Here is a 26,948-nt window from a genome sequence, read left to right on the forward strand (position 1 = left end):
CAGGAAGGCATATTATATGGCCCTGGCATTGCAGATTAAGCTTATATAGCGGTATACTTAATCATTACTTGAGTACTACTTTTTCCTATCGAAAACTTTAAACGCGTTTTTCTCCAGACACATTTTTTCGCTCGCGGTGCAACCTAGCTCAAAAATTAATTGACCGATCGACTTCAAATTTCACACAGATATTCTTTAATTTATTGACCATATCTTGAACCTAAAAGCATTAAAAAATCAATAATAAATATTGTTTATAACAAATTGTTTGTAAAAAAATTAATCGATTTTTTTACAAAAGTGTTCTGAATTTTTAATTTTCGACTTTTTTAAATTTAGGTTCAAGATCTGCGCAAGATCATATTTTAACGAAAAAATTTTGGATTTTTTATTTCGGATAATTAGAACGACCTGTAGCCTGCACTGCGCAAAAAAAAAGGAGTCAACTTCGAGCAGCTTAGCGTCGCCATTTTGAATTTTTATGACACAAAAAAATTTTTTTTTATAGCGTTTATTGTCAATATTACGATGTTCTTTACCAAAATTTAATAAACCTTTTCATTTTTTATAAATAAATTCGTAAAAAAACGCCTGTTTACATAATCCTCCCCCCTTAAGACAAAATTAAATAGGTTAAAGATTCCATGTTTCATTGATTTAATTAACTGATTACTAATAGTTTCGTATATAATCGCTGAATATAGAAAAATATAATTTTTGATGTGAAAGCAACACAGCAGCTTGTAATAATTACTATAACTATTGTATATTGATATAATAATTTACATTATATATTAGTAGACATTGTCATATGTATATGTTACATTTTAAATTTACAACGTAATCCATATTTGAATGTTTTTTTTTTTATAAGATGATTCTGCATATATAGTTTGAAGATTGATTAATTTTTTCGATAAGTATGTATTATGTAGGCAAAACTAAGAAGATTAATTTTGTTTAAATAATTCTGTTTCATCGATGGGTCTACCAATTTGCAATAAAATTAATCTGCTTTATCTCACGTCTAACTGTTAGGTGAGAAAATAATAAATTTCGCGCATTTATCTCTGTCCAAGCGATTTACAATGGACTAATCGGGAAAAGTACGAAGAGATTCTAAATAAAGAATCACTGGTGCGCTTTAGTGGTTCTCAAAAAAAGTATTTGTGCGATAAATTATATTTTTGGAGCAACATGATTTATCACTTAGTCGAGATTTGCTCAACTATAAACACCGCGTGCATAAGAAAAATAATAATACGTTTTGAACTTATCAATTTTCCGGTGAACTGCAAATATATTATGTATTTCACAATAATAAAATTGCAAGATGCAATGAGTAAAAAGAATTTTTTATTTTTTTGCGCTGCTAAAGATAATTTTACAGCCAATAAGTACTTTTATAATATTCGTATAAGCTCATTTGGTAATTTTTTTATAAGATAATTATAACTTAAAATATAATATTTTAAAAACTGATTTTATAAAGTTAACACTATACAAAGTGAATAAATTAAAAGTTATATACATACAAAATTGTTATACAATATATTCCTATGTTTTGCTAGAGACACATTTAAAATTTTTTAATTTTAAACCTTTATTCGAATATAAATCTTTATATAAATTTTTATTGAAAAGTATATTTTTTGTTATGTAAAAGTATTGCTAAAATAATAAATAGATGCATGGAATGTATTTTATAGTTTAATAGTTTATGTACGTAGAACGAAAGCTCATCGGCGGTCGCCATTGAATGCTCATTAATCAGGTACCGTTTTTGTATGCTTCGGTAACCTTCCATCTTGATAGATTTAGGACGAACTCTTGTTTGAAAAAACATCGAGGTTGTGCTCGTGGTTTTCATGATTTACGACTTTATTGCGTTTGTAATGCATGATACGTAAATCTACACTTCTGCTCTATCTATCTTCGCATTTTCTTAGGAAAAATAGTATTTTTGACAAGGAACGAACATATAAATGTATTAATTTTTTAAAAGGTTTCTATATTTCTTTTTATGCGTTGTGGAAATACGTAATATATCCGCTGAAATATATGTTTCATCTTATTGAGTTCTGATGAGGGATATGATGCATATACGTTATGCATTGTGACATAATTAAAATCGATATAGAGTCTCTGTTTAATGAAAGTTACATATACACGACGTACACGCACGTGTATTAATCTTGCTACATTAATTCACAATTTTTCTGTGAACTGGCCAAATGTACTAATATCTTTAATTTATAAAAAGACGCTATAATAAAGGTTTGTGAATAGTTCGAATTCGATTCGAATCGAATTGCATTATAGTAGACTCGACAAATTCGAAATGGAATAATTTTGAATTATCGATAGTTAAATTTTGAATCAATTGCTTATTTTATTTTCTTCATTTATGCATATCTCTTTCTTACATATATCACCTGTACGACCAATCTTTGTATCAGGACGTACCAATTCTCGTAGATGCGCGTGCAGTTATTTATATATTATTGTGTATCGTCGATTATCATTGAATTCTATTGGCTGCGTTGAAAAGACAAAGCCGCTTATGATTCTTTATTACGATTGATTTATACATTTAGATTCAATAAAGAACTAAAAGCAAAAACTAATCATATTAAAGAATGAGCCGCTGAGCTGAACGGCTTTGACTTCTGAATGCAGCTTGTTACAGTAATGCCAGAAATAAGATTTATTTTTTATTAGACGTCTTTTTAATACACTTTTGTCATATTGGTTATTTTTTGGTATTACTTGTAAATTAAAAATGATTTATTTTTTCGTTTATTTAAACAAATTTGTAACGTTATTGAAAACACTTTTTTATTTTTAAATTAGCTTTTAATGTAAATCCGGAAAAATTTGATTTAAATTCGATTCACTTTTTTGAATAAAAAAGATTCGACGCAAAGTTCGATTCGATGTAAAAATTTCAAATTCAATTCGATTCGTTTTTGAACGTATTATCAAAGAAGAATTCGTTTCGATTCGATTCAACCTTACAAATGCTTGATTGCACATCTCTCTACTATATAAATCTACTTTATTAATTTAAACTTAAACTTTGAGATCTTTTAACGAATCGTTACGAATACAAATTTGAAATGTATCAGTGCTTTGGAACGAGAACGATTGATATTATTTTATGAATCAAAAATAGAGAACATTTCCTCTTTCATCGGAAAGCGATGTCGTTTTCAGTATTCCAAGGTATTGATGCAAAACTATCCTTTGTATTGGATATGCCAAATAGACTGGTTTTCCAAACGTGTGACGGGTGGGTGACGCATTGATTCTACGCGAGCCTGAATACAACGTGGAGAAACATAGTGTTATGTTCTGTTTTCAGGCGATATACGACATGCTCGGCGCATGTTCGAGCAATAGGCCGGCAGACAGCGCGGAGGAAAGAGCGAAGAACATATTCGCGAAGATGGACGAGAACAACGATGGGCAGCTGACGCAGGAAGAATTTCTGAAGGGTTGCCTCCAGGACGAGGAGCTATCGAAGATGCTCGCTCCTTAATCCCGACGTCGCCGCACTTCCGCACGAGCCGTCGACGCGCGATCGTAAAGGACACCACGCCCCACACCGACTCCCTCATAGAACTCGACAGAAACGTCAAAACGCCGGCAACAATAAGGCCACCACCGAAACGGACACTCGCGAACACACACGCATCATTTACACGCGACACGTATCAACGACAATTTCCTATTAACTATGACATACGCTATTATTGTGACGGTTCGATAACCAGGCCGTCGCTCGTGCCCGACGGGGAGGGCACGAGCCATGATAACGGACGACGATATCGAGGATGATAGATAAACGAGGAGGAACCAGCGATTCAAATCGAATCACTGTCGATCCTCGTGGGAACAAGACTTGAAAGAGGAAAAATTTCACGAGAGACGATCGCAATGGCACACCGCTCGCCCAGATATTCGCACGGTTGACTGCAGGACAGCAACAACGGTGATGTGTAAATGATCCTAGGAATGTCTCGTGAATATGAGAAACAAAGAGTGTGACACCATCGTTGACGACGGCGAGGGATCTAATTAGCTTGTAGAAATCCTCATCCGTTTCGCGAACTCGCCACATCGACAACCGCACGGCGGATTCCGCCTCGCCGAATTCGTCATCCGGATTCAGGAATGTCCTCGGAGTGCGGTGTTAGAATTAGCGCGAATGAGCTTTACGTTCTCATCGAGGAAGGTGACAATGTCGGTCGTTGAGGACCGCGGAGTGGCTCTCGAAACCCGCGTTCGCACCGACGATTCGGTTTAACTGGTCCCGGACAAACGATTCGCTATCTCTTTCCGGATTATGGTCCCATCTAGTAACAGAGACGAAGACCAGAAACCTCATGATCCTCTGATGCGCTTTAGGGGTTGTAGAGATTTTGCACATAGCTTTGTACAATTTTGCTTGTCGCAAACACGACTCTAATTTCAGTCTGTATTTCGTAATAATTTCCAAAAGTTTCATGATGAGTCTTGCTAAACTGCTATTTTTTTTGTGAAAAATTTTGCTTTGTTATAATATAATTAATAAAATTATTCAAGCTCGTCATAAATTTTTTTACAAACCGCTTAATTATTACAAATACTAAAGAGTATCTATAGAAGCACATTTTTGTATACATAAAAATTACAAATAAATCTTAAATATAAATAGATCTTAAATTATATAATTCTGAAACTGTAATTACGATTAATTTGATCTGATTTGAGTCTGTCAATGTTTTTTAATTTAAATCTTTGCACGAAGATCGCTTTTTCTAATTCCCTGTAAGTACGTTAGAACAGCTCAAAGCCGACTGTGATTTCAATCTCGTGTAAACTACTTGTTTATCACTGTTAGTCTCCACTTCACTCCATTACTCATTCTGTAAGACTCGCTTGATTAGATTACGCCGTGAGAGCTACAAGGTTGACTTGTAATCCTAATTATACAGAAATTCTAAATAAGATAGGAAATTTATGTTGCATCAGAGGATTACAATCGGGATTACAATTGATCGAAGTCGGCGCAATTGGCCTGAAATTGTGATGTTATCGTAAACGCGAATGGAATTTCAGTGGAATTTCGCCGAGGGTGAAAGCAAAGATACTCATACGAGTGAGTCTCGTATAGAATTAACAATTGCGAGAGACTTACACGTGCAAGACGCACGAGAGACGCATGCCACGAGCGATCGCGGTATGCGTCCTTTTTTTTTTCTCGGACCTGCATTGATCGATCGATGCAGGTCGTATCCAAGATCGGCGTTGCGAGAAGGCGATGCCGGCCGCCGTCCGTGATATGACGACGGTGTTACGCGCCCGCGCGAGGTGCTAACACAACGAATTGCGAATTACGAGGTAATGTCGATTAGATAGGGGGAATAATATCGCTTAGGGGTGACACAACGTTAATTTTATACTGGCACACCGCGGGAAAGCATTGCATCGTCGACCAGCACGCGCGTCATCCCTCCGCTGAGAAATCGATACGTACCTCGCATACGACGTTATTACGGCGTGCAGCGGATGCGGAGAGTAGCACCTGCAATACGGGTCGTATATACATATTATCGTGTTCGCCAGAAATCCACCGGATGTCCGTCGTGCTCGTGGATTAAGGGAACGGTGGAGAGAAGCTGTGCGGGAGGCGATAAAAGCGGATATTAATTTCCGGATAGTCGAAATTTCTGCTCGAAACTCCGCGAGTCGCTTCACAAATCTCTATATTTGCGCTTTCTTTTTTTATTATTTTCTCGCTATTTCCTTGGATATATGTAGGTGTAACTAAATCTTCAACATGTATCTTGACTGCCGCCAGAAATTCATATAAAGGAATTCCGATGACAATGATCATCGATTATGATATGATTGTTATAAAAATAGTAGTCTAGATCTATTTGAACGTCAATCAGGTTTAATCTAATCCTAATTTATTTGCCCTCTTTGGAATAGGAATAAGAGAAAGACAAAAAGTAAATTAAACTATAGCTGAAGAGTTAACCGATGAAATCGACCAAACAAACCTCTTCTAATTACGTCTGGCATTAATTTGCTTTTATGAGATTTGCGATGGTCTTTATTTCGATCGTTATTACGCGGGACGTCATCAGCCTTTTTTTTTTTGTCACGTTGCAATTATACGGTGTAGAAAAAGAATGAACGATTAATTCCATTTACCATTCTAATCGATACGAAGGGAATCGACCTCGTAACTGCATAATGATCGTTTTAATCCGTTCGACAGCGTGCTCGTCGACGTTTCGACACCTTCCATTACGAAGGCTTCATGTTTTCTCTTTTTTTCTTTTTTCTTTCTCGTACCCTGCACGTAGCATATATCGAGATACGTGTACCCGCGAGGAACACAATGTGCACCGAGGTCAATGTACTTTGCGTGCATATATTTTAATTTAAGATTCATGAAAAAGCGTCACACACGTACTACGGATATGCAACATCAAACGTGACGTTCTTCGCATGGCAAATAAGTTGAGAAACTTGTGGCACGTGCGAAAACGGATGAATTGATTATTTCCTGTCGAGAATCCTGTGTCTTGCGCCGAGTTGGTAAGTCATCATCATATATTATTTTGACCCGAATATGAAAATTCTTGATGCCTTAAATACATTTTGAACATTATTTACGAGCGGTCTCTTCTTATCGAAATCGATGAAAAAGATTTTTAAGGAAAGTTGAAGCTAAAATATTCTCTATTTTACCGAATGGTTCTTTCGTTCTTTAATGGTGTTCTAAAAGCTTTCACGAATGCATCTTGAGATGCCTTATCATAATGCACAGAATTACGCTGTATATACTTTGGCATGATCGGTTCCAAATGGCAGAAACGATCATTAAGCCCGCAGTACATCTATTGTGTCTCGTTCTTGATTTATCCTTTCGTATGTGCTACTGTGAATGCTGCACAACACATTGATATTATATACATTACAGATTGCACCGTAATTGTTTGGTTATCTGTTTCCGATAATTCAGCAATATTTCTCGCGGTTTGCGCTGTAATTTGCAGCGTTTGAGTTTTTATTTTTACTACAATAACTAATTCTTCCGCGCACAGAGACTCTAGAAAAATTAAAAATCTTTCAGCTTTTAATATCTCTTTATATAAACGAAACAACTAAAAGTTATTTATATCTGTCTTGAGTTACGTGTTCAATAACGAGTAATAAAAGTGTTCATATCTATGTTTGAAAGAAGATATACGTTCAAAAGTTTGTCTTATTTTAAAGAGAAATTAATCTTGAAAACAAATTAGCGAAGTACCGATAAATTGAAGTAGATTGAAGTTTGTATCTAAAACGATACAGATCTTCGTGTTCAACTTAAATTAATCAGCCATATTCCCTGGGCCATTCCAAAATACACATGCTGTAACTTACAAGCTAGTATCGGGAATCGACCTCGACATATACGTGTGCCGCGGGCTTTAAAGAGAATCGATCAGACAACCGAGCATAATAAGAGGCAAGTGTCAGCTTGAAGAAGGCCAACGATAATTTTTGCACAACACGGTTAACTTCAGATACTTTTTCTGCGGTGTGTAGCATCGCGCGTGACACGAGAAATTCCCACGCAATACAATTTAGTTGCGCTTGGAACACATTGTGATCCGCGCGGATTCCTGGTGGCTAGAATAAAAATACGTTGCACTTATATTCGCAGGCTTTTCGCAAATGAGTTTCTTCTAATCGATCGATTAAACGTATGCTACGCAAACGGATGAACAAAATAGGTGTCGAATGAAAATTAGTTTTTGGTCTCTATGTGAAGAAGTTGTAACTATTAGACATTAATAAGTAGTAAGAATTATAAAAAGAGTTTCGAGATAACACAGAAGTGTAAGCGATCTAGCAGCCGATGATAGGAAAAACGTACTCTGAAATCAAAACTTGCGTCGCGTATCTCGGTTCTCGTTTTGTGGATTATAAATTATTACGTTGGAACAACTGTAATCATCCGGCGAATAATTCCTTTATTCTTCTAATAATTTTATCGGAATGTTTTGAAGACCATAGTTTAATACTGTATTTGAGCATATTAAAATTAATATTAGAGCTAATTATTTTTCAACGTAATAATTTATGACTTGCACACGAAGTTAATTCGGATTTGTTCATAAAATACGTATTAATCCGATTTATTAATCAGATTAGCATTCGAGATACAATATTCTCTATGCAATTGTTAGGCCACTCTGTATATTTGTATATTATCGTAAGATGAATCAAATTGATTAATAATCATTGTGGAAATAATATCGAATTAATATAGTCGTGAACACCGATATATTGAATGTTGGATATAAAATTAAATAAGAGACTCGCGGCGCGAGTAAAGTTATAAAACGTAATTGTACAAACAATTATTTCCTGTCGATAAAAAATATTATTAAAATCAATCGATGCGCGCGGATGGGAGAAAAGGAGAGAAGGAGAGAAAAAGCGGATGAAGGAGCTTTTAATTAAAATTCCTATTCATCCTTCAGTGTCATTCGCCTGCAGTTATTAAAACGAGTAAAAGAAAAGAAGCCTGTAATCTCAGTCAACAACGTGAACGAATGTCGTTAAAAATTTGCATCGCAACGCGTAGATTACAACGTGCTTGTGATATTGATTCGAATTAGATCCGTTTAATTGAGATGGATTCTACTGTAATTCTTGGATAAACGAAGTATATTTGAGAATCCTGTATGTCTTACAGGCTTCACACACATAAAGAATAATGCAGGAACTTCAGCAATTTACGTAGAACTATAATGAACGTCTTCAAGATAGCATTACAGATTGCATGTTCTACAGAGATCTGTTATAATTAAACAATCGATAGCTTTAATAGAGTGAAATCTCTTTGGCAAGTTTGCATAAAAATATTATAATTACGATCTAGGAGAGTTTTTTTGTTTTACGAATTGACAAAATATGCTCGTTAAAATTGTAGAGCCGAAAGGCATCTAAACTCTACTCTATATTTTCCAAATACGGAATGTTCTTTCATGCTCTCGATATTTTATAAACTAACATTTTCTATTGGTAAACACTATCAGAATAATTATCTTTTAATTGTTAAAAATTCTAAATCCCGAATGAAAAAACTCAAGTACTTTGGGGACTTGTCAAGAATGCGACGTAAATGTTCGATGATTTAGAAATTCTTAAACTGTTATACACGTGCCATTGCAATATACTATTCGTTGTGTAGTTATTCAGTGGATAGTTTATAAATGCAGTTAATAAGAGAAAAATTTGGATAATAAGAGAATAATCGATCAATGGCGTCAAAATATCATTCCGATTAGGAGCGTTAACAAAAATTATCAGTTGATACTACGATTAACGGATGGTGTCGACTTTAATTGGCGATCAAACTTGATGAATCTCGCCAATCGCGAATGGTGGTATTAAAATTAATTTATGGTACCAAAATTAATTACTCGTATTAAGATTAATCGATGAAACCAATCAATTAGGCTCGTACCTATATTAGTAGAAGATGGTATCAATTTTCATCAATGGTACTAATGTAGCACGAAAATTAATTGTTAGTGCCGAATTTGATACCAGAATCTGTCGGCTTTACAGTCTACTTTAACTTGCGGGAAACGGTGCGCTGAAGGAGAGGCCTCGCCTCCTTTTTGTATTAACGAAAAACAACGATAAGCGGACCATAATGTGTTATTGGCACGTCGTTCTAACGTAAAAAATCGCGTTGCGAAACAGAGACCGTTTCGCGAAAGCACGCGAAAACCGTATCCTTTCCTTATAGCAAATTCGATTGGATGTACTCAATGCGCACTGTGTACATTAAAACTATTGTACACAAATTGACGTAAAAATGTGGTGTTTAATATAAATATAAAAATAGATTAAACTATGAAAACTTTAATACACTTTATTATGCTGTTAAGTAAAATCTGTATTTTATAATTTGAAATATTTGCATTTTACTTTTGTACAGAAAATCAGCACACAATGGCTTCAATATGCACTAGTGTGTCCAATCGAATTCGCTGTTACTTTCTTGCAGCGGGGCATATAGATAATCTCGTGTATGATGGATAATTCACATTTCCGTACATCAAGCCTGAAACTGATCGCAATAATCGTCGTTAGGGAAGATATATCTATCGTTCGAATCGTGCACTCACTCTAATGAAATGATAAATTAGCGTCTACTAGTGATAGCATTCGACCAATTGTGTGTTTTTATTAGATAGAACGATGCGCTTTTCGCAGTCTCTCCTATCTTCTCTTTGCGCTCCACGTCGTAATTCTCCTCGAAATACCGCTGAAACATCGCATCTGCCGACTCGATCGATTTCGTGCGCGGTTTCCCTTCGTGCATAAATCATGTAGATACAAATTAGAAACGTATCGCTTTATAGAACGAGCGATAGAACGTTGCAAACTTTATCGCGTTGCGAGTGACTTCGCTGGAGATTTTGTAGACGAGATTGGTTAATCTAGTCGATTTTATGTGACAAAGAGTGTTTTCGCTCGTTATTTACACGTGGTACTAATACGCGAAATTGCATCGAGGTCGTGATAATTCGTGGCAAATTGTTGTTTGAATAAAAAATTGATCGACTCGCGGAAATAGATCGTCGAAATAAGTAAAAACACGCGCGCTCATATATATTTATATTAGGCTAGGTACATATCATCGGCTCCTTCCATGACGCGTGAGAGGCAGAAGGTTCTCTCGCTTCGCGATTTTACTCTCTATGTGCTTCAATCGCAACTACCACGATTAAGTCAATTTTAAACGAAGAAAAAGATAAGATCTATCCCGTTAATACGATATTTCGAAATATATATATATATAAACGTATATAATTATATATAATATATATAAATATATATAACTTGTTACAAATAATATTAATATATTAGACGTATATTCTATGTGTATAGCGAATCTGTACCAGTTCGTAAAAGCGGTCTTGTCCGCTGGCGACAAAATCAATCGCGCGGGAGGGAGAACGAGATTTTCTCGGTGCGTGGACAATAGCTCTATTCTTTTTAACTAAACTTCTTGCACCGTTCATTTTTCTTTTTTTTTTTCTTCAACGTAGACAGAAAAAGAGGAAAAAGGAATTGTGCAAAAAGTTCAGCTAAAAAGAAAAGGCTTAATTACTTCTGGATGTCATTTGTTTTACGAATATTAATGGTGTCTCAAAATTGTAAAGTAGTCTCAAGCAAATTAAAGATTTTGCACATACATAACGAAACTGTGTTCAATCTTACTTCAAGATTCGATACAATTTTTAAGTTAAAATATATTAACATATAAATATTTTTGAAAAACTATTGTGTCGCCAAATTCTTTAACTGAAAGAAGTGACTGGGGAGAGACTGATTATTCGAAAATGCATTTCGAAATGCATTTGCGCGAAATCGCCAATGTATAAGACCCAAGGTAGGCGCATTCGCACAGTCGTTGATTTAAGGTTCATTTACATAGAAGTCATAGGCCGGTATTCATAGTCGATTCTTATTTCAAGACCGTCTTAAGTAATGTCTTAAGACGTTAATGCAGCCCTCTAATTGGTTTGTAACTTCTTAAGACCGTACTTAAGATGGTTTTGAATATAAGATCTGACTATGAATACCGGCCATAGACAATCACATAGGGTCTTATCGTAAAAAAATTGACTAATCCTAGTCGAGTATTCTCTTCATATTTAATTGTGATTGGTCAGTTTCCTACTTAAGACTTAAGACCGTCTAAGGCTGCGTTTGAGGAGCGCGCTATCAACGCTTTGTGTCATAGGTTATTCATAGTCGGATCTTATATTCAAGACCGTCTTAATTACAATCTTAAGAAGTCACGGACCAACCAGAGGGCCATATTAGCGTCTCTTAAGACATTACTTAAGACAGTCTTGAAATAAAAACAGACTATAAATACCGCCCATACTATCCTTGTTTCACGTGTTTAACGGACGATGAAGATAGATTGACACAAATAGCGCTAATAGCGTCTCCTCGAACCCAGCCTAAGACTTCTATGTAGACGAGCTTTTACATAACAATATGTACTCACGTTCTAATCGCTAATCGCTAAACCGAAACTCGGTTCGTAAATCCACGCACGATTTTTCGGGTAGACTGGGAGGGGGGGATAATGCGGGGAACCGGACATTGCAACTCTCTCCTCTCGAATAGAAAGTGCAGCATTGACAATCGACATAATAAGAGTTCCCTTTTACGAAAGAGTCACCGTACGTAGACGGAAGAATTTTATAAAGCTTAAGAACGGACCTAAAGTGCATTACATTATTAAAGGAGCCGTCGTTTGCGTCTCGATTGTCACCCCCTTCGACGTGTGTGCGCGTATGCGCGCGCGCGCGCGCGTGTGTGTGTGTGTATGTATGCATGCCAGTGATTCCTCACGCTCCGTTAGCACATACCTACACGCAATAGAAATGCAAATGCACATAAATATGCACGCACGCAAGCGATCGTGCGCGAATATGCGCGTCCAGAACTCAATTTCCGTCGTACCCATCGACATCTAGAATGGACCGCTGATGGCAATGGTGGGGGTAGAAAGACGATTAGAGTGAGAGGCAGGAATAATAAGATCGTTCTTTCTCTGTTTACTGTTGTTTCTAACAGCCTGATTGGTTGTTGGATTAACAATAACCAATCAGGCTTCAGTAAACAGAGAATGAACGATCTTATTATTCCTGCCTCTCACTCTAATCGTCTTTCTACCCCCACCATTGCCATCAGCGGTCCATTCTAGATGTCGATGATCGTACCACATTAAAATGATGTTTCTACTAGTGGGCTGTTCATGCTCAAATCACGAGCTCTAAAATCGAGCACCAATTTTAAATATCTACTCTCCTCCGTCTCTCCTTATTGAGATCCACTTTTCTATAGATCATCACGCGCGCGACGCAGACCTTTTGTAGGGATAATATTATCACGAGATCAATCGAGACAACTGTGACGTCGATGTAACATTAAATAAATGCTTTCCGATGAACGGTAATTGGTGATTGCCATTTAGTAAATGATTTTATATTTCCGTTAATCTTTGGAGAACGGGGACTATTTTTTTAATTTTTATAAGTTTTCTAACAATAAGTGAGATTTATTATAATTTATTCGACTCTTTGTTTTAAAATGACATTGTTTCAGCGCTATTAGTAACTTTCTCGTTTTCTGTAAAAATTAAATAATCGTTTACTTTTGATCATCGCTGAATTACTTTTGTCCTGATTGATCCCGATTCTTACGGTTCGCCGCGAAATGATGAAGATAAAGTCAATTTCAGATTAATGAGAACGCGATAATAATGTAACGAGGAACACAGCGGATGAGAACTAATCGATTCGAGCCACTGTTCTTGTATCCATGCGATTTTATTTTTCTACGCCTTCCATTCCTTTTAATTCGCCCATCTACATATCCGCATGTGTGATCTCTCGAAACTCTCTGCTCAATTTCTCTTATCGCATGTTCCCTCTTCTCGCGAAACGCGTTTAAACTAGTAATCTAAATAATACACTTCATTAAAACATATTGTTTTGCCGCACGACTAAATTCTCACATAAACGGAATACCCTTCGAATAACATTTCCTCAGAACGATTGTAAACTCCGCTTACAATTTCGCCGATTCCTCAGTTTGCGGAAATATTTCATTATTTTATTTCGTATTTAACGGATGTTTTGCCAACAATGATAGAAATTCACTCAATTGAACGTCTTAAGTTCCTAATAGTTTGGATAACTGAATTATCCAGGAAGCAGTATCTCTTCTCGGATGGTTAAGTATTTAAACTATCTGACAATGAGAAAAGTTACTGCTTGTTGTGTAATTTCATTGGCATCCGATTCTAATGAACATTGCGTCACGTATTCTTCTCCAATGTTGCACATTTAATTGGGAAAATTTCGAATTTGATTTTGCATTTTCGAACGAGGACCACAGCAAACGAAAACTGTTTCTTTTCCCGCATTTGATATATTTTTCGCACTTTTACATCTCGAGTTCCGAATTTTATACAGAAAAGAAGAATCTTAGAGAATTTCGATTAGTACAAGATGGGCACAAGGGTGTTCCGATCCCCGCGACAACTAAGTGCGATTTCGCACTGACCGATAAATTTAATCTCCAGGGAAACACATCGGCGCCGCCGCGCCGGTTCGATACGTCGATGCCGATTTGGTCTATTGAAGGATCAATCTCGGTTGTAACGGGTCCTTCCTCGCCACGGTAGCTAACGTATCTCAATTCGCTCGCTTGTAATATCGATGAGTTGGCTCTACGCTGCAATTTCCGCAGTTTGACCTTACTCGACAGAAAGGTACTTCGCTCGTAACCCTCCACCCCGATTAAGTACGTCACAGTATCATTTATTCTGATAACAACTTGCGGACGCTTTAAATCAGTGGTTTCCAGCCTTTTTGTTATGTATATCTCACTAATGTATATCTCAATTATATCCAAATGCCGTAATTATATTTATTTTCAAATAAATATTTATGTAATAATTATGTCTCACCACGTTTAACTTTGACATTTAATTTTTTTATTTAAAAAAAGTAACTTTTATTATCTAATTATTTTTACTTGATCCTAATAACAAAAAGCAAGTAGAATTTAATTTTGTATAATAATGCATAATAAATTGTTCCTGCAAAATGTTTTAATCTCGTTTTGTAACAAATAATTACAAATTCCATTGCAACTGTACTTGGGTTTAGAATTAATTGGGGTCCAGTGGAACATACTGACTTACCCATTAATTTCCCAATAACCGCAATCCCTAGTATACAATTATATAAACTGGATTTTGCAGATTTACGTCGATGTTAGAAATTAGTTTCGCCTTGAAAGAGAAATCTTTTATGCGACATACCTTTCTCTCGAGTGTGTGCTTTTTAATTTCGCAATAAATGTGCTCATCCATATAAAAATAGTTCTCTTTTCAAGATAAAAAAATGATTTTAAATACGAGTGGTGCATGTTTGCGTGATGTACATTATAAACTACAAACTCCATTTTTTTGAGTTTTAAAATATACGACATCATTCTTGCGAGTATGCCTCCAATTTCTATTACGATGTTAGTTTTGATCGATAATAAATAAAAAAATCAAACAATCATCGTGCATGCGTATTCGGATACAGGATACACTTTCAATTATTCATGGTACCACGCATAAGTTAATCCTTTCCTCGAAAAGTCTGCTGTCTCGCGTTTAGCTATCGTTGATCGAAAGAAGATTAATTTAGGATACGCTTGCGTTTATCGCATAATGTAGCGTAATTACTGTGTTATTCTGACGTCGCTCTTATTGCATTGGATATTCATCTGATAGCTTAGGACTGAATGGTAATCCTGAGAGATGCACGTCTCGTGACGTCCGGAGCTTACCCGTGAAGGAGGTATTCGCGCGTTTCGGTATCATGCCTCTTGCCTCAAAGCTTTACACGCTCGCGCAGAATTAACCTTTGAAAGGGCTAAGTCAATAGTTCATGCAAAATTATCGTCGCTGTCTCATTAACGGAAAGTATTTTGTACATGTATATATAAATATAAATATATATATATATATTATTATAAGATAATATATACGCGGATATGTAACTTGGATCGCAATTTTTCCAATTTTCTTTACTTCAGCGTGACTTATAGCGTGAACTACTTATAAATAATTCATTAACGATAAACTCGCTCTACGAAAACTAACCACTCATTATTTTTATGTTCAAATTCGATTCAGTCTACAGATAATTTCAGAACATAGAAATATACATTCTGAATTTCCTAAGTTCTCGTTTATTACTAATATTATTTTTCTTTAGAGAGAGATTTACTCTTATTACATTATCTAAATCTTTTTCGTATGATAATGATCTGTACCGCGAATTGTTAATTATTTCGCAAAATAAACACTCCGCTTAAACTGCTTAATCAATGTGCATTAATTAATTATACATATATGTATATAGTTTAATTATCTATAAACGTTGTAGCCGAAGGCAATCTTATTATTACCGATGTGCTAAACGGATTCGTAGATCAGTAAAATGATGAAAGTAATGCGCTTCAGTTAACTTGATAGTCTGCAATTTGTACAAAGCAGCCTCGAATTAATTCAGAAGACGGCACAAGACGCGTAATGTAGCTGTATGTGAATCATCGTCGGATCGCATCGCAGTAGTTTGCATTATCGTATTTCACGTTTCGAATATTCTCGCTTCGCTGAGATCACGTTCTAAGCAAAAAGGGAAGCAGAGAAGTAGAGAGAATATTACATGGGAACAGTACTATCTGAGTATTGCTGTTAATAAAAATAAGTAAATTGCAGTTACATCTTTAACATGTTTTATTTATGGAGATATTTTTAAATTATATTATTATTAAAAATGTAACCCCACATTGTCGCACATTTTTTAATGATAAATATTACAGAGTGAGACAATTTTGTCTTACAATTAGTGAAAGTAAGTCGAAACATTAATCATTTTCCTGTTAAGAATGAAAGAAGGCACTTTACAAAGTAAAATGGAGGGAATCAATGAACAAAATTATATTTAGATCGAGTTTACAATTAGATTGTGTTTAATATAGTAGAATTTTGATTTGTGAAATTTAATTATAAAAAAATGTATAATGTGCTAAAGATGGAAAAGTTATGATAAACAATTAATCTCGATATTTTCGTTAAAAGAATATCAATCTCAAAATATTTGTTATTTACAAATGATATTTAAAAAGTTGGATATTAACGTTTCAAGATTAATTTGCTTAAGTGCAAATTACAATGTATAATAATGAAATCTTTTACTTTATCGCAAAAGATACAAAATTATTATATAATATAAGATTATTATAAAATTATTATATAATACAAACTAGATTATTTATTAATAGCGATTTAATTTTTTCGCACTGTAAAATGCTCAAGATGTAACTACTTTTTACACAATTTTAATTGCAGCCATGATGACGTGTTTTCTTTTTCCTGGATTATGGAGTCCCTGCTCCTAGAGCGCGATCCTGAGCGAAAGATTACGGGGAGAAAAATACCGGTGGAAATACTTAATCTTTCTCGCCAGTGAGTCTTGATCTTTTCTCTTTTACGATAATGCAGCAGAATCAACCTTAACGTGGTCATAACGAAGAACACGAGGATTGAGACGCGAATCCGCGATCGATGCTCTTCGAGGTATATGTCTGATAAAGATATTCTTGAGGAATGTACTGCCGTTAATTACAGTCCTTGATTCGTAAGCGCTTTAAGCATTGTGCACAGGTGATTTTCCCAGAACAGACCTTCCGTGAACATTTTATCATTATTTAGTAGACTCTTTAGACTACTTAGGACCAGAGCGCTTGACGTATGTGAAGTACTATATATTCATATATGTCTTAAATTATATAAGGAAGTTAAAACTGAGAAAAATTGAAGATTTAAAGAATTTCGCGTTGAACTTTTTTTGATTCGCAATTTTGAGAGCAATGTCAAAAAGTGACAAAAATCTCGGTGTTCCAAAAAGATGTCAAACAATTAAATACGTTGCTTATCGCCGACCAATAGTAAAAAATACCTTGTTTTTGTACGAGAATTAAGAAGTATATGAGGTCTCTGATAGGCAAATTCTAGAACTAGATCAAATCCATATTTGCAATCCTACAGAAGTTACTCTTGCTTCATGCAGAAAAAGAACTCGCTATCTGTGCACGCTAGCAAATATTCCACGTCGTGAAAAAAATTATACCCTACGAAACGCATGACGAGTAATTTTAATTTTGCACATAAAAAAACAAATTTTAATAAATATATAGCGTGTGAAGAAATAATTAATAATTAACGGATTCGCGTAGACATTTGTTATAAATTACATCATTAGATATAAACGATCTCAAATATTGTTCTTAAATATTAGATAATATTAAATTTCTCATTGTGGCACAAATTTTTCTCTGACGATGCAGTCTTATCTCGTTCTATGATATTTGATAGAAGAATAAACAATTATCCAAGCGTCAATAAAGCAAATAAGATAATTAATTATCTAATTTAATAAGCTCTTTAGATTCGGACTCGAAATTCTTATCGTCATATTCCAAAATTTCTAGAACGTAAAATATAAACTTTGTGCTTAATATTAACGGACTTTTGATATAGTAATAACACAAATTTTTATCCAGTCCGTAATAAAAATCTTAGCGATATACTGTTCTAATCTTAAGAAAAAAAAAAACAATCTTGTAAAAAGTAAACTATTATAGTTTTTATTACTATGTATAACAGGAAAAATTCAAATTAAATTAAGGTGTCTTTTAGTCATATCTTTTAGACGCTTATATGGCCTAGATTTTTGGGGAAAAAATTGCGATATATTTCATAGATCGACGTAGAAATTAAATGCCATGGGTTATGAGAATACTTATATATTTCCGATTTTAACGAGAATGGAACTCTCTTTGATGACGTCGATTGCATCGATCGGAACTATTGATGCACGATATTTCTACCTACTTGCACTTTAACGACCACAACTATCTCCTCTGATACATGCAATGTCATTGATCGCCTGGTTTGCTATTTTCGCATCATATCCAACACGCGAGATCTGGACTGCGAAGCTTCAGAAGTCGTATTTCAATGCGATATGTATCACAATGCGATAACATGTTTAAGCAAACTTTACCTTCCAATTGCATAATTTTGCGAGCAATCAAAACCAATCGTATGGGATTACTCTTGGGTATTTGAGCAATCAATCGTATACATTTTTGCCAAACGATATCCATTTTTTAGAGAAGCACTAAAAATAAATCTAATTATGACTCGATATTTCTATGTCACTAACTAGATATAATCTATAGCGAATTATCTATATTATGAGACTACAATCTAGATGACGCAAAAGCTATCATTACTTTTGATGCATTGACGCTCTTATTATTATATCTTTGCTCACCCACGTAGAATTAATTAACAACGTAATCGTCTGATGCTAATTATCAATCACGACTCTTTAAACACATTCGATCGAATTAGAAAAGTACAAAGATTTAGCAATCGTGTGTAAAATCATTTATTTTGAATCGAACTTGAATTTGCGTAACCAACGATTAAAAATTCGTTACCTTGTTTTAGCTCCATCATTTAGGACTGTTGTGCCACTTAGGGATGATTACATCAAGATACCGATAAACAACGCGGTAAATGCGTTCAGAATTTCGCAGGCACGCCACTTCCTAATTAACTCGACAAGTCCGCTTATCTAAAAACCAGACTCAGGCGTATTACAAACGTCCTTGTGAGATAATCACGGGCGCGGCACTTTGCATACGGTCGTTCCACATTTCAAGTAAAATCATTTTTCCGGAGAAGGTCGTTACCGATCAGAACACGAGACAACAGATATAAATCTTTCAGAGAGTATCAATTTTGCCCGAAGGCCATAACGAGCTTATGACTCGTGACATCGCCGAGATAAAAGAACAGGGGCGCATTTACCTTATTAGATAATACGCAACGAAAGGGAAGAAATGGCACGGCATTTATTCGTAAATAGTATGAACCATATTTTTTATGATTATGAAAATGATGTGCGTTTTGTTGAATAGCATGAATTTTTAATTTGCTGTGCAAAAAGTCGCGAAATAATTTACAAGAAAGAAGCTGTTAGCTTTGGAGTTAAATATATGTTGTTCCAATAATTGTCCCGCAATTTCCTTCTATCACTAGCGGTAGAATGAAAATGAAACATAATGCAAGGTGCAACAGGAAAAATCGATAAAATGTATGTTTCAAACATAATCATTACAATGCAGTAGCATTAATATTGCTCGATTAAAGCGACTGTAAGATGTATTACGATCGTGGAAAATATGGTAAATATTCCTGGCACTTGTTTCGCATTTTCAATCTATAACAAATCGTGAAAGCTATGAATGGCTCATTGTTAAATTCATAGTGTCAAATTATATTCAATTTGAATTATTTTTACCATTTCTATATATAAGTCGCCACTGTTCCTACTCAATTAATTTTAAAACAATGGAGTTAAATAATTTAACTTAAAAAATGTATTAAACTTGACTTAAATTTAATTGATTATTTTTGAAGTGCATACGTTAATATGAATGTTGTTTAATTTGAAACTAATCACAAAAATGAATTGATTTACATTTTGACACTCATGAATATTATTTAACTCAAGGCATAAATTACTATTGCTCTTTTGATATGTAATAATAGAGAATTTTAATTTATTTAATACTTAACAGTATAACATAAGTTAGTTATAACACACATTTTATGATTTCTATTTGAGTATTTTCGGATCGCGCGACGATTGATTTAAAAAATCGGAAGAAGGATATTTGCTCTTGAACGGTATCATAACGAGATTTTAAAAAATTTAGTTGCAAAAGAAGAATATCTTTTGAAGAGAAATATCTTTTTAAAAAAATGACATTTAGAAAATGAGGATACAAGCGATATCACAGCTTCGAGAGTTATATCTAAAATTAAATCTTCGCCAGGTAATGGCGCACGTTGATCATGAAGAAAAAGGGAACTGCAATACTTTTATCATTATCTACATCGTTAAAACTTTTACTTGATTCCAATCTATACTATGCTATTACGCTATTACGTCCGCCGATCCGAATATGCTCCCGCACAACATTTTAGATTTCAGATACGTAGCAAATATGAAATTTGAAATGTTGCTATATAGCAGATACGTAGCAATACGTATGAATCATGTACCAGATACATTAAATACCGATGAATATCCGCTCTATAGACACGTAATTTGCATTACATCATATATATACATACCAAACACATATGATAATATATATTCGATACGTATTAAATTCGATATGTATTAAATACGTAAATTATGTATTTGATACATATCTCTACTATTGCAAATACGCGTTCAAAATGTACTATGTGTGTTATATAACCTATAAAAAAAATCGGATATGCATTAATTGTACAGTAATTAGATTCAACTGTATATTCAAATATGTTACAAAATAAGAACTTATTGTTTAATTTAAATTATTTTTTACTATTTAACTTAAATTTGTTTCACATGGAATTGTTTCGATCAGTACTAAAAATCCAAGCTTGACCGAAATAAGCCTTTATTTCTTGACTGTTGTGTGTATTTACGCGGTCTAATATATGATACTTTAATATTGTTAAATTTGTTTATTCTTCGATTCAGATAATAACTGCGCACACAAAACTTGCTCAAAACTGTCTGTTTATGATTTTTTAAATGATGCTACTACAGTAGCCATCTTGTAACATATTATTACATTCTGTTAAATATATATCAACTACGTGATTTGATTTACATCCATGTATTTAAATATGCACAGTATATTTACTCTCTGCTATATATTTCGACTTGGATATTTCACATCCATTGCATTAATTACGTATTTAATAGGTACATTATATTTGATATGAAATAAAACGCAATGTAAATGCAACATAGATACGTATTTAATATATATTTGCAATGAAAGATGCTGTGTGAGCTTATTCGAGCTCCACAGAATCGCAACGAGAGTCTTTCTCCTCTTTGTAACGAAGCGACGTAAGCAGGTTTTTAACGGTTAAATATATCAGTTGATTTGATTAAAGCGAATGCATAATTAGCGCATCCACTGATTACGCGAGATTTCTGTAGCGTATACCGTAAATATCTCGTAATTAGCGTATTATGTACTTTGGTGTACCGAGTGTATTACGCGTATTCTGCGGGATTTACAATCAACGACTTTCAGGAATACGTGATTTGATTCACTTAAATCACATTCATACGATTCTTTTTTTAGATCGCAACAATGTCATAATCTCTTAGTATGCAACACGACGTCTCTATATATTGACCCTTTTGGCTTTGTATTCACTCGCGATATCGCGTGCGTGCTTTTCATTGCGCAATTCGTAGCAGTATATTTGCAATATAAATTTGTAATCTTTTTGAAATTATTTTTATAATTATTCTAAATTAGAATTAGTTTTCCGAACTCGTTTTTTTTTTATTAAATATTTCTTTTATGACTAATCCTTTTTGTTAAATAACTTCAATTTGTCTATTTAGACAAAACAATCATTTAATGTAAAACATCATTTCCGGACGAAGATCGACTCCGAAAGGGTTAATAATGTGTATTACATCAGTGTGTTAAATCAGCGTAATTATTTTGATGCGATCACAACCGATGTATTACAGTCAAAGAAAAGATGACAGAAAAACTGACACTGTAGTTTATTTTATAAAATCTGGTGGATTGGTCAGAAGAATGTGTTTAAATCTTTGTAATTGTAATTTTGTATTTTAATAAGTTCAGAGTATCTGGGACAGAATCGACAGGAATATAAATGTAAAAATGTTAGTCCTGAGATGCATTGTTGTCACAAGCACGACACGAAAACAGGCTTTTAACTGTCAACGTGATCAAGGGGTAGTTAAGTACATCAAAACAGAATTTTATCTGCCGAACTTGCAGCGACGAGCTCACAGATGCAACTTTCACGTGGCAAGCAGTCTTCCGTGAAAAATTTCGCGATAAAAAGCGCGACGGTTTGTCTCTGAAAATGTGCTACATCTCCGTTGACAAGCGGACATAAATCGCGACAATTTCGCGAGCGTCATCGCTGTCCCGAGATCGCATAATTTTACCACGACGCGACGCAGCGCCCGTCACCGGCCGATTTCTCGAGTTTCACGAGATGGATCCGGGTTGCAGTTGCTGACGAAGTAGCAGCGATCTCGGGGTGGAATAATTCATTTACGACGATAAAGTCCTCGCGTGCAATCGATTCGTGACGAAGACGACACTGAGGCGTGTTTCACATGTCCGCACGTGTAAGAACCGACGTCGGGTCGCGACCTACAGATCGACGGATCTTACGAAAATATTGTTATTTACATGAAGATGTGTGTTGCCGAGCGTCATCTCATCGGGGAAACGCGCGTGGCGGGCCATCACCCGCACGTTTCACCGCGGGATGCAACTCGCTGAAAACGCCTCAGGGAGAGACCCGGAGGATCTTCTCTCTCTCCCGGGACGTCGTCGTACGAGACGACGAAGGGATGCTGCCTGCCGTCGTCGGTTATCTGTACGTAACGAATGAGCGACCGTGCGAGATTGCATCACTGCACGATATCGCTCTCCCGAGCGAATTTATCGTTCGTGTACGCATAATATACGTGCGCCAAAAACACACACACATAGGTTTTAATTAATAATTATTTACCTATATAAGATCTAATACTTACGTATTACAATTATTATATTGTGGTATATATAATTAATTCCGTCTAAGCGATATACATATATATAATATATATATTATATATTGTATATTATATATGAAACTTCGATATATATATCGAAGCAAACTCGTATTTTGTATGCGAGTTACACGCGGCGAGGGACCGCGAGAGCCCGCATATTATCGTCTCATTACTAATATTATTATAATAAAGCACACACTACGCTCCAAATGTATTATTATTACTATTGCTCTATTAATCTTGAAATTTTCTTCTGTTACAGTTGCGTGAATGCGTATGATTGCGAATGTTGCGTGTGAGATACCCGCCCTGCCTCAAACCTTCACTTATCATCGCATCCGCATCCCCAAGATGCATCCCCGTGCCTTCCTTTATTTATACATGTTGCAAATGCATTTCTTCTAAATACGTAAAACCGATAGATACATATAAACGCTCGTAATTCAATAAACATTCGTTTCCGATAGTGAAGAAAGTTGGTTGAATTGGAAGAACGATGGTGGCCGCCGGAGAATCGTATCTTTTTCTTAAATAATTTCGACGCGGAGCGTTTTATTTTTCTTATAACGTGGCTGTAATATTTAACAGTACTGATCGCAAAGGTTGAACGTTAATAAAGATCAAAGGACTTTAACGGAATGCGCACCTGATTTACGCGGAATCTTTTTTACTCTTCGTCGTCATCGTTGCCGTCAAGTTTAGTATCTATGTAGCCTTTGACATTCAATCGTTTTACAGTATTTGCGATTCTTCAGAGGGAAAAGTATCTTGTCCAGACGCGCATTTTTATTCCTTCGTTTTGCACGCTAATTGCAGCGAGACGATTGATTTCGAGGGCGGCCCGGCGAAGTAATAGTCGTTTTTCACGAAGCGATTGAACGGGAAAAACGGTATGACTTATCGAACATCCACCGGCTTCTGCTCCTCGCCGTTAAGCCAACTTAATCGCGAAAGTCTCCTGAAAGTTATCGAACATCTCTTTTTCTTTCAGGCGTGTCTGGTGAAGAATACCAGCCGCGAAGCGTGTTGTGCTTAACGGCACTATTAGAATAGTAGACTAGTTAGAGCTTTAATTATCTGCTAATTGGATTCCGGAAAATCGTCGGAAAATCGGGGGATTCTGGAAGGGACTTTAAACAACCATGGGGAAGCAAAACAGCAAGTTAAAACCGGAGGTGCTAGAGGATCTCAAACAGAATACTGAATTCTCAGGTGCGTCGCTTTCTACGGATAATTAACAGCCTAAAATCTTCTGACGTGCTATTTATTATCTATGTTGCACATATAATAATTATTATTATTATTATTTATTATGTATATATATATATAGTATACACAAATAGTAAGGCACCAGCAATACTGCTGCTACTACGCCCACTAGTAAACTATTCGACTAAAGAAATACAGAGGTACAGAAATACATAATTGATTACCGCACAACATACAAATATAATGACATAGAACACTCAAGAGTTTCTAGTGAAGAGATAAACTAAGACTCTTAAACAAGCTAGATCTTTCAAGATTACAATGAGAATGCGATAGATATTTACATACAAGGGATATTTTTATTTAGAGCGCGTCAAAGGATTAATATATAATCGAAATATTGACTAATGTATTAAACTCGACGTTATTAATAAATATTTAGCTCGCGGATTTGTGTCTGGAGACGTGTGAGTAACGTTAGAGTAGCCGGGTACAAGTAATATTTTATGATTTTTTTCTTTTGAAGATGCGGAGATCCAGGAGTGGTACAAAGGGTTCTTAAAGGATTGTCCCAGTGGGCACCTCAGCGTGGAGGAGTTCAAGAAGATATATGGAAATTTCTTTCCTTACGGCGACGCGTCAAAGGTAAATGGAAAAATCCCGGATAAAGAGTTACAGCCGCGGATACATGCGGGTATAATCAATGAATTTATTAACATTTCGTGTGCTGGCTCGCGCGGAATTATTTACGTTCTTTAAAAATTTATTATATGACTTCTCGTAGTTCGCAGAGCACGTATTCAGGACGTTCGACGCAAACGGCGATGGCACGATCGATTTTCGGGAATTTCTCTGCGCTCTCAGCGTTACGTCCCGAGGCAAGTTGGAGCAGAAGTTAAAGTGGGCCTTCAGCATGTATGATCTGGATGGCAACGGTTACATCTCGCGACAAGAAATGCTGGAAATTGTGACGGTACGTGCCAAGCCATAAAATTTTACTCGCGGATTCGCCAGAATGAGGGACTGAGATATAGTTTAATAATTTACGATGTAATAAAGTCACTCTAAGCTTAATATATAGTCGACTGTATCATTGCTTCCATGTTATTAAATGTAATTCGTTGATTTAAGAATCCTCAATGTCCACATCTATAATATCAACGTTTTATAGCTCTTAATGAAAAAGGTGATGTAAGAAATGTCATTATCTTATGAATTATGATCGAACTAAAAGAATTTTCATTAAATTGTACGATTCCAAATTTAAAACAATTTTCATTTAATTTTTGAAGGAAAATTGACTCTACATTTACATATTATATACTCGTAATTGAAAGACGATGTCGTGTTTATGCGTAAAATATCATTTCTTTAACAAATGGATCGTTATTTTCAATGTAATTATACTTTTAATTATCATTTTTTTGTTCGTAATTTGTTATATTATTAAATATTATTATTTTTTTTATACATCAGTTAATCAGCGTACAGTATTGAGTTTTTGAATTACTGTTTCTCCAGTTTCGATAACTCTTTCTCGAATTTGATCGAAAACTTTGACCGCATTCAGCATAATTTTTGCATCCGCTGGAAATGTTCTTTGCTAAGGGGACTATTTCTCTAGATCTAAAAATATAATCTGACAAGCGCGCGCAAAGCACTTATTAAGCGTTAATTTCTGCTGAATGTGGCCAATGTTTTATGAAGTATGTGATAAATTCTATTCAACTTCATTATAATGTTGATTTCAGGCGATCTACAAGATGGTGGGCTCCGTAATGAAAATGCCAGAAGACGAGTCGACGCCGGAGAAACGAACTGATAAGATATTCCGACAAATGGATAAGAACAAGGACGGCAAGCTATCGCTTGACGAATTTATAGAGGGTGCTAAGAGCGACCCGTCTATCGTGCGACTGTTGCAGTGCGATCCTAGTGCACAAGCTCAGTGAGGCCCTGGGCCAATACAGACAAATATCAATATGCCATCTGCATACCCAAATCGGTGCCCGGCCCAATTAGTATCCCAAGCAGAAGCGACGCGATCGTAAAAAGTTACCTACCGACGTTTGATAGTCTGGTAGTCTGTCGAGGAAGCTCTCGAAATATTATCTTCGTACGTTCGGTTGTTTTGAATGTTTTAATATAATGTAAAAAATATATTTTTAAACAGAAATAATGTTACTCTACTAGTATTTTCTACATTTGAAAACTAGAGATATATTAATGCACGAAATGTGATTGTTAGATGAACGAATATGTAGTTACATATGTTACAATTATAATTGAATTATAATGGATCACATTTCGAAATCAGTAGAGATTCGAATATCGATATGTATTGGAGAGAGAAAAACGGGAATTTATTATATGATTAACAGC

General features: G+C 35.2%; 2 protein-coding genes across 4 annotated transcripts in view; both read left to right on the forward strand.

Moving 5' to 3' along the window:
• Positions 1-4,357, forward strand: part of LOC108759974 (neuronal calcium sensor 2) — an 89,440-nt gene extending 85,083 nt beyond the window's left edge. For both annotated transcript variants that reach the window (XM_018505724.1, XM_018505723.1), the window contains exon 5: positions 3,365-4,357. In XM_018505724.1, the coding sequence (XP_018361226.1) occupies positions 3,365-3,541 (177 nt within the window). In that variant the 3' untranslated portion in view covers positions 3,542-4,357. The remainder of the gene's footprint in view (positions 1-3,364) is intronic.
• A 19,830-nt stretch (positions 4,358-24,187) lies between these two features.
• Positions 24,188-26,655, forward strand: Nca (neurocalcin homolog). 2 transcript variants are annotated; one of them, XM_018505733.1, is made up of 5 exons: positions 24,188-24,247; positions 24,349-24,569; positions 25,093-25,211; positions 25,351-25,539; positions 26,318-26,655. In XM_018505733.1, the coding sequence occupies exons 2-5, from the start codon at positions 24,500-24,502 to the stop codon at positions 26,516-26,518; spliced, it is 579 nt and encodes a 192-aa protein (XP_018361235.1). In that variant the 5' UTR covers positions 24,188-24,247; positions 24,349-24,499; the 3' UTR covers positions 26,519-26,655. The 2 variants fall into 2 exon arrangements, with proteins under 2 accessions (XP_018361235.1, XP_018361234.1); XM_018505732.1 differs by lacking the exon at positions 24,188-24,247 and having other exon boundaries at positions 24,310-24,569.
• Positions 26,656-26,948: the final 293 nt, after the last annotated feature.

This window comes from Trachymyrmex cornetzi, unplaced genomic scaffold, assembly GCF_001594075.2.
Source record: "Trachymyrmex cornetzi isolate Tcor2-1 unplaced genomic scaffold, Tcor1.1 scaffold210, whole genome shotgun sequence".
Taxonomy (NCBI): Eukaryota; Metazoa; Arthropoda; class Insecta; order Hymenoptera; family Formicidae; genus Trachymyrmex; species Trachymyrmex cornetzi.

Bases quoted from the DNA above. Each gene is read 5' to 3' on its own strand.
- Nca (XM_018505733.1), top strand. From the start codon at position 24,500: ATGGGGAAGCAAAACAGCAAGTTAAAACCGGAGGTGCTAGAGGATCTC. The intron at 25,212-25,350 runs GTAAATGGAAAA...GACTTCTCGTAG, and splicing joins CTTACGGCGACGCGTCAAAG to TTCGCAGAGCACGTATTCAG. The intron at 25,540-26,317 runs GTACGTGCCAAG...TGTTGATTTCAG, and splicing joins AAATGCTGGAAATTGTGACG to GCGATCTACAAGATGGTGGG.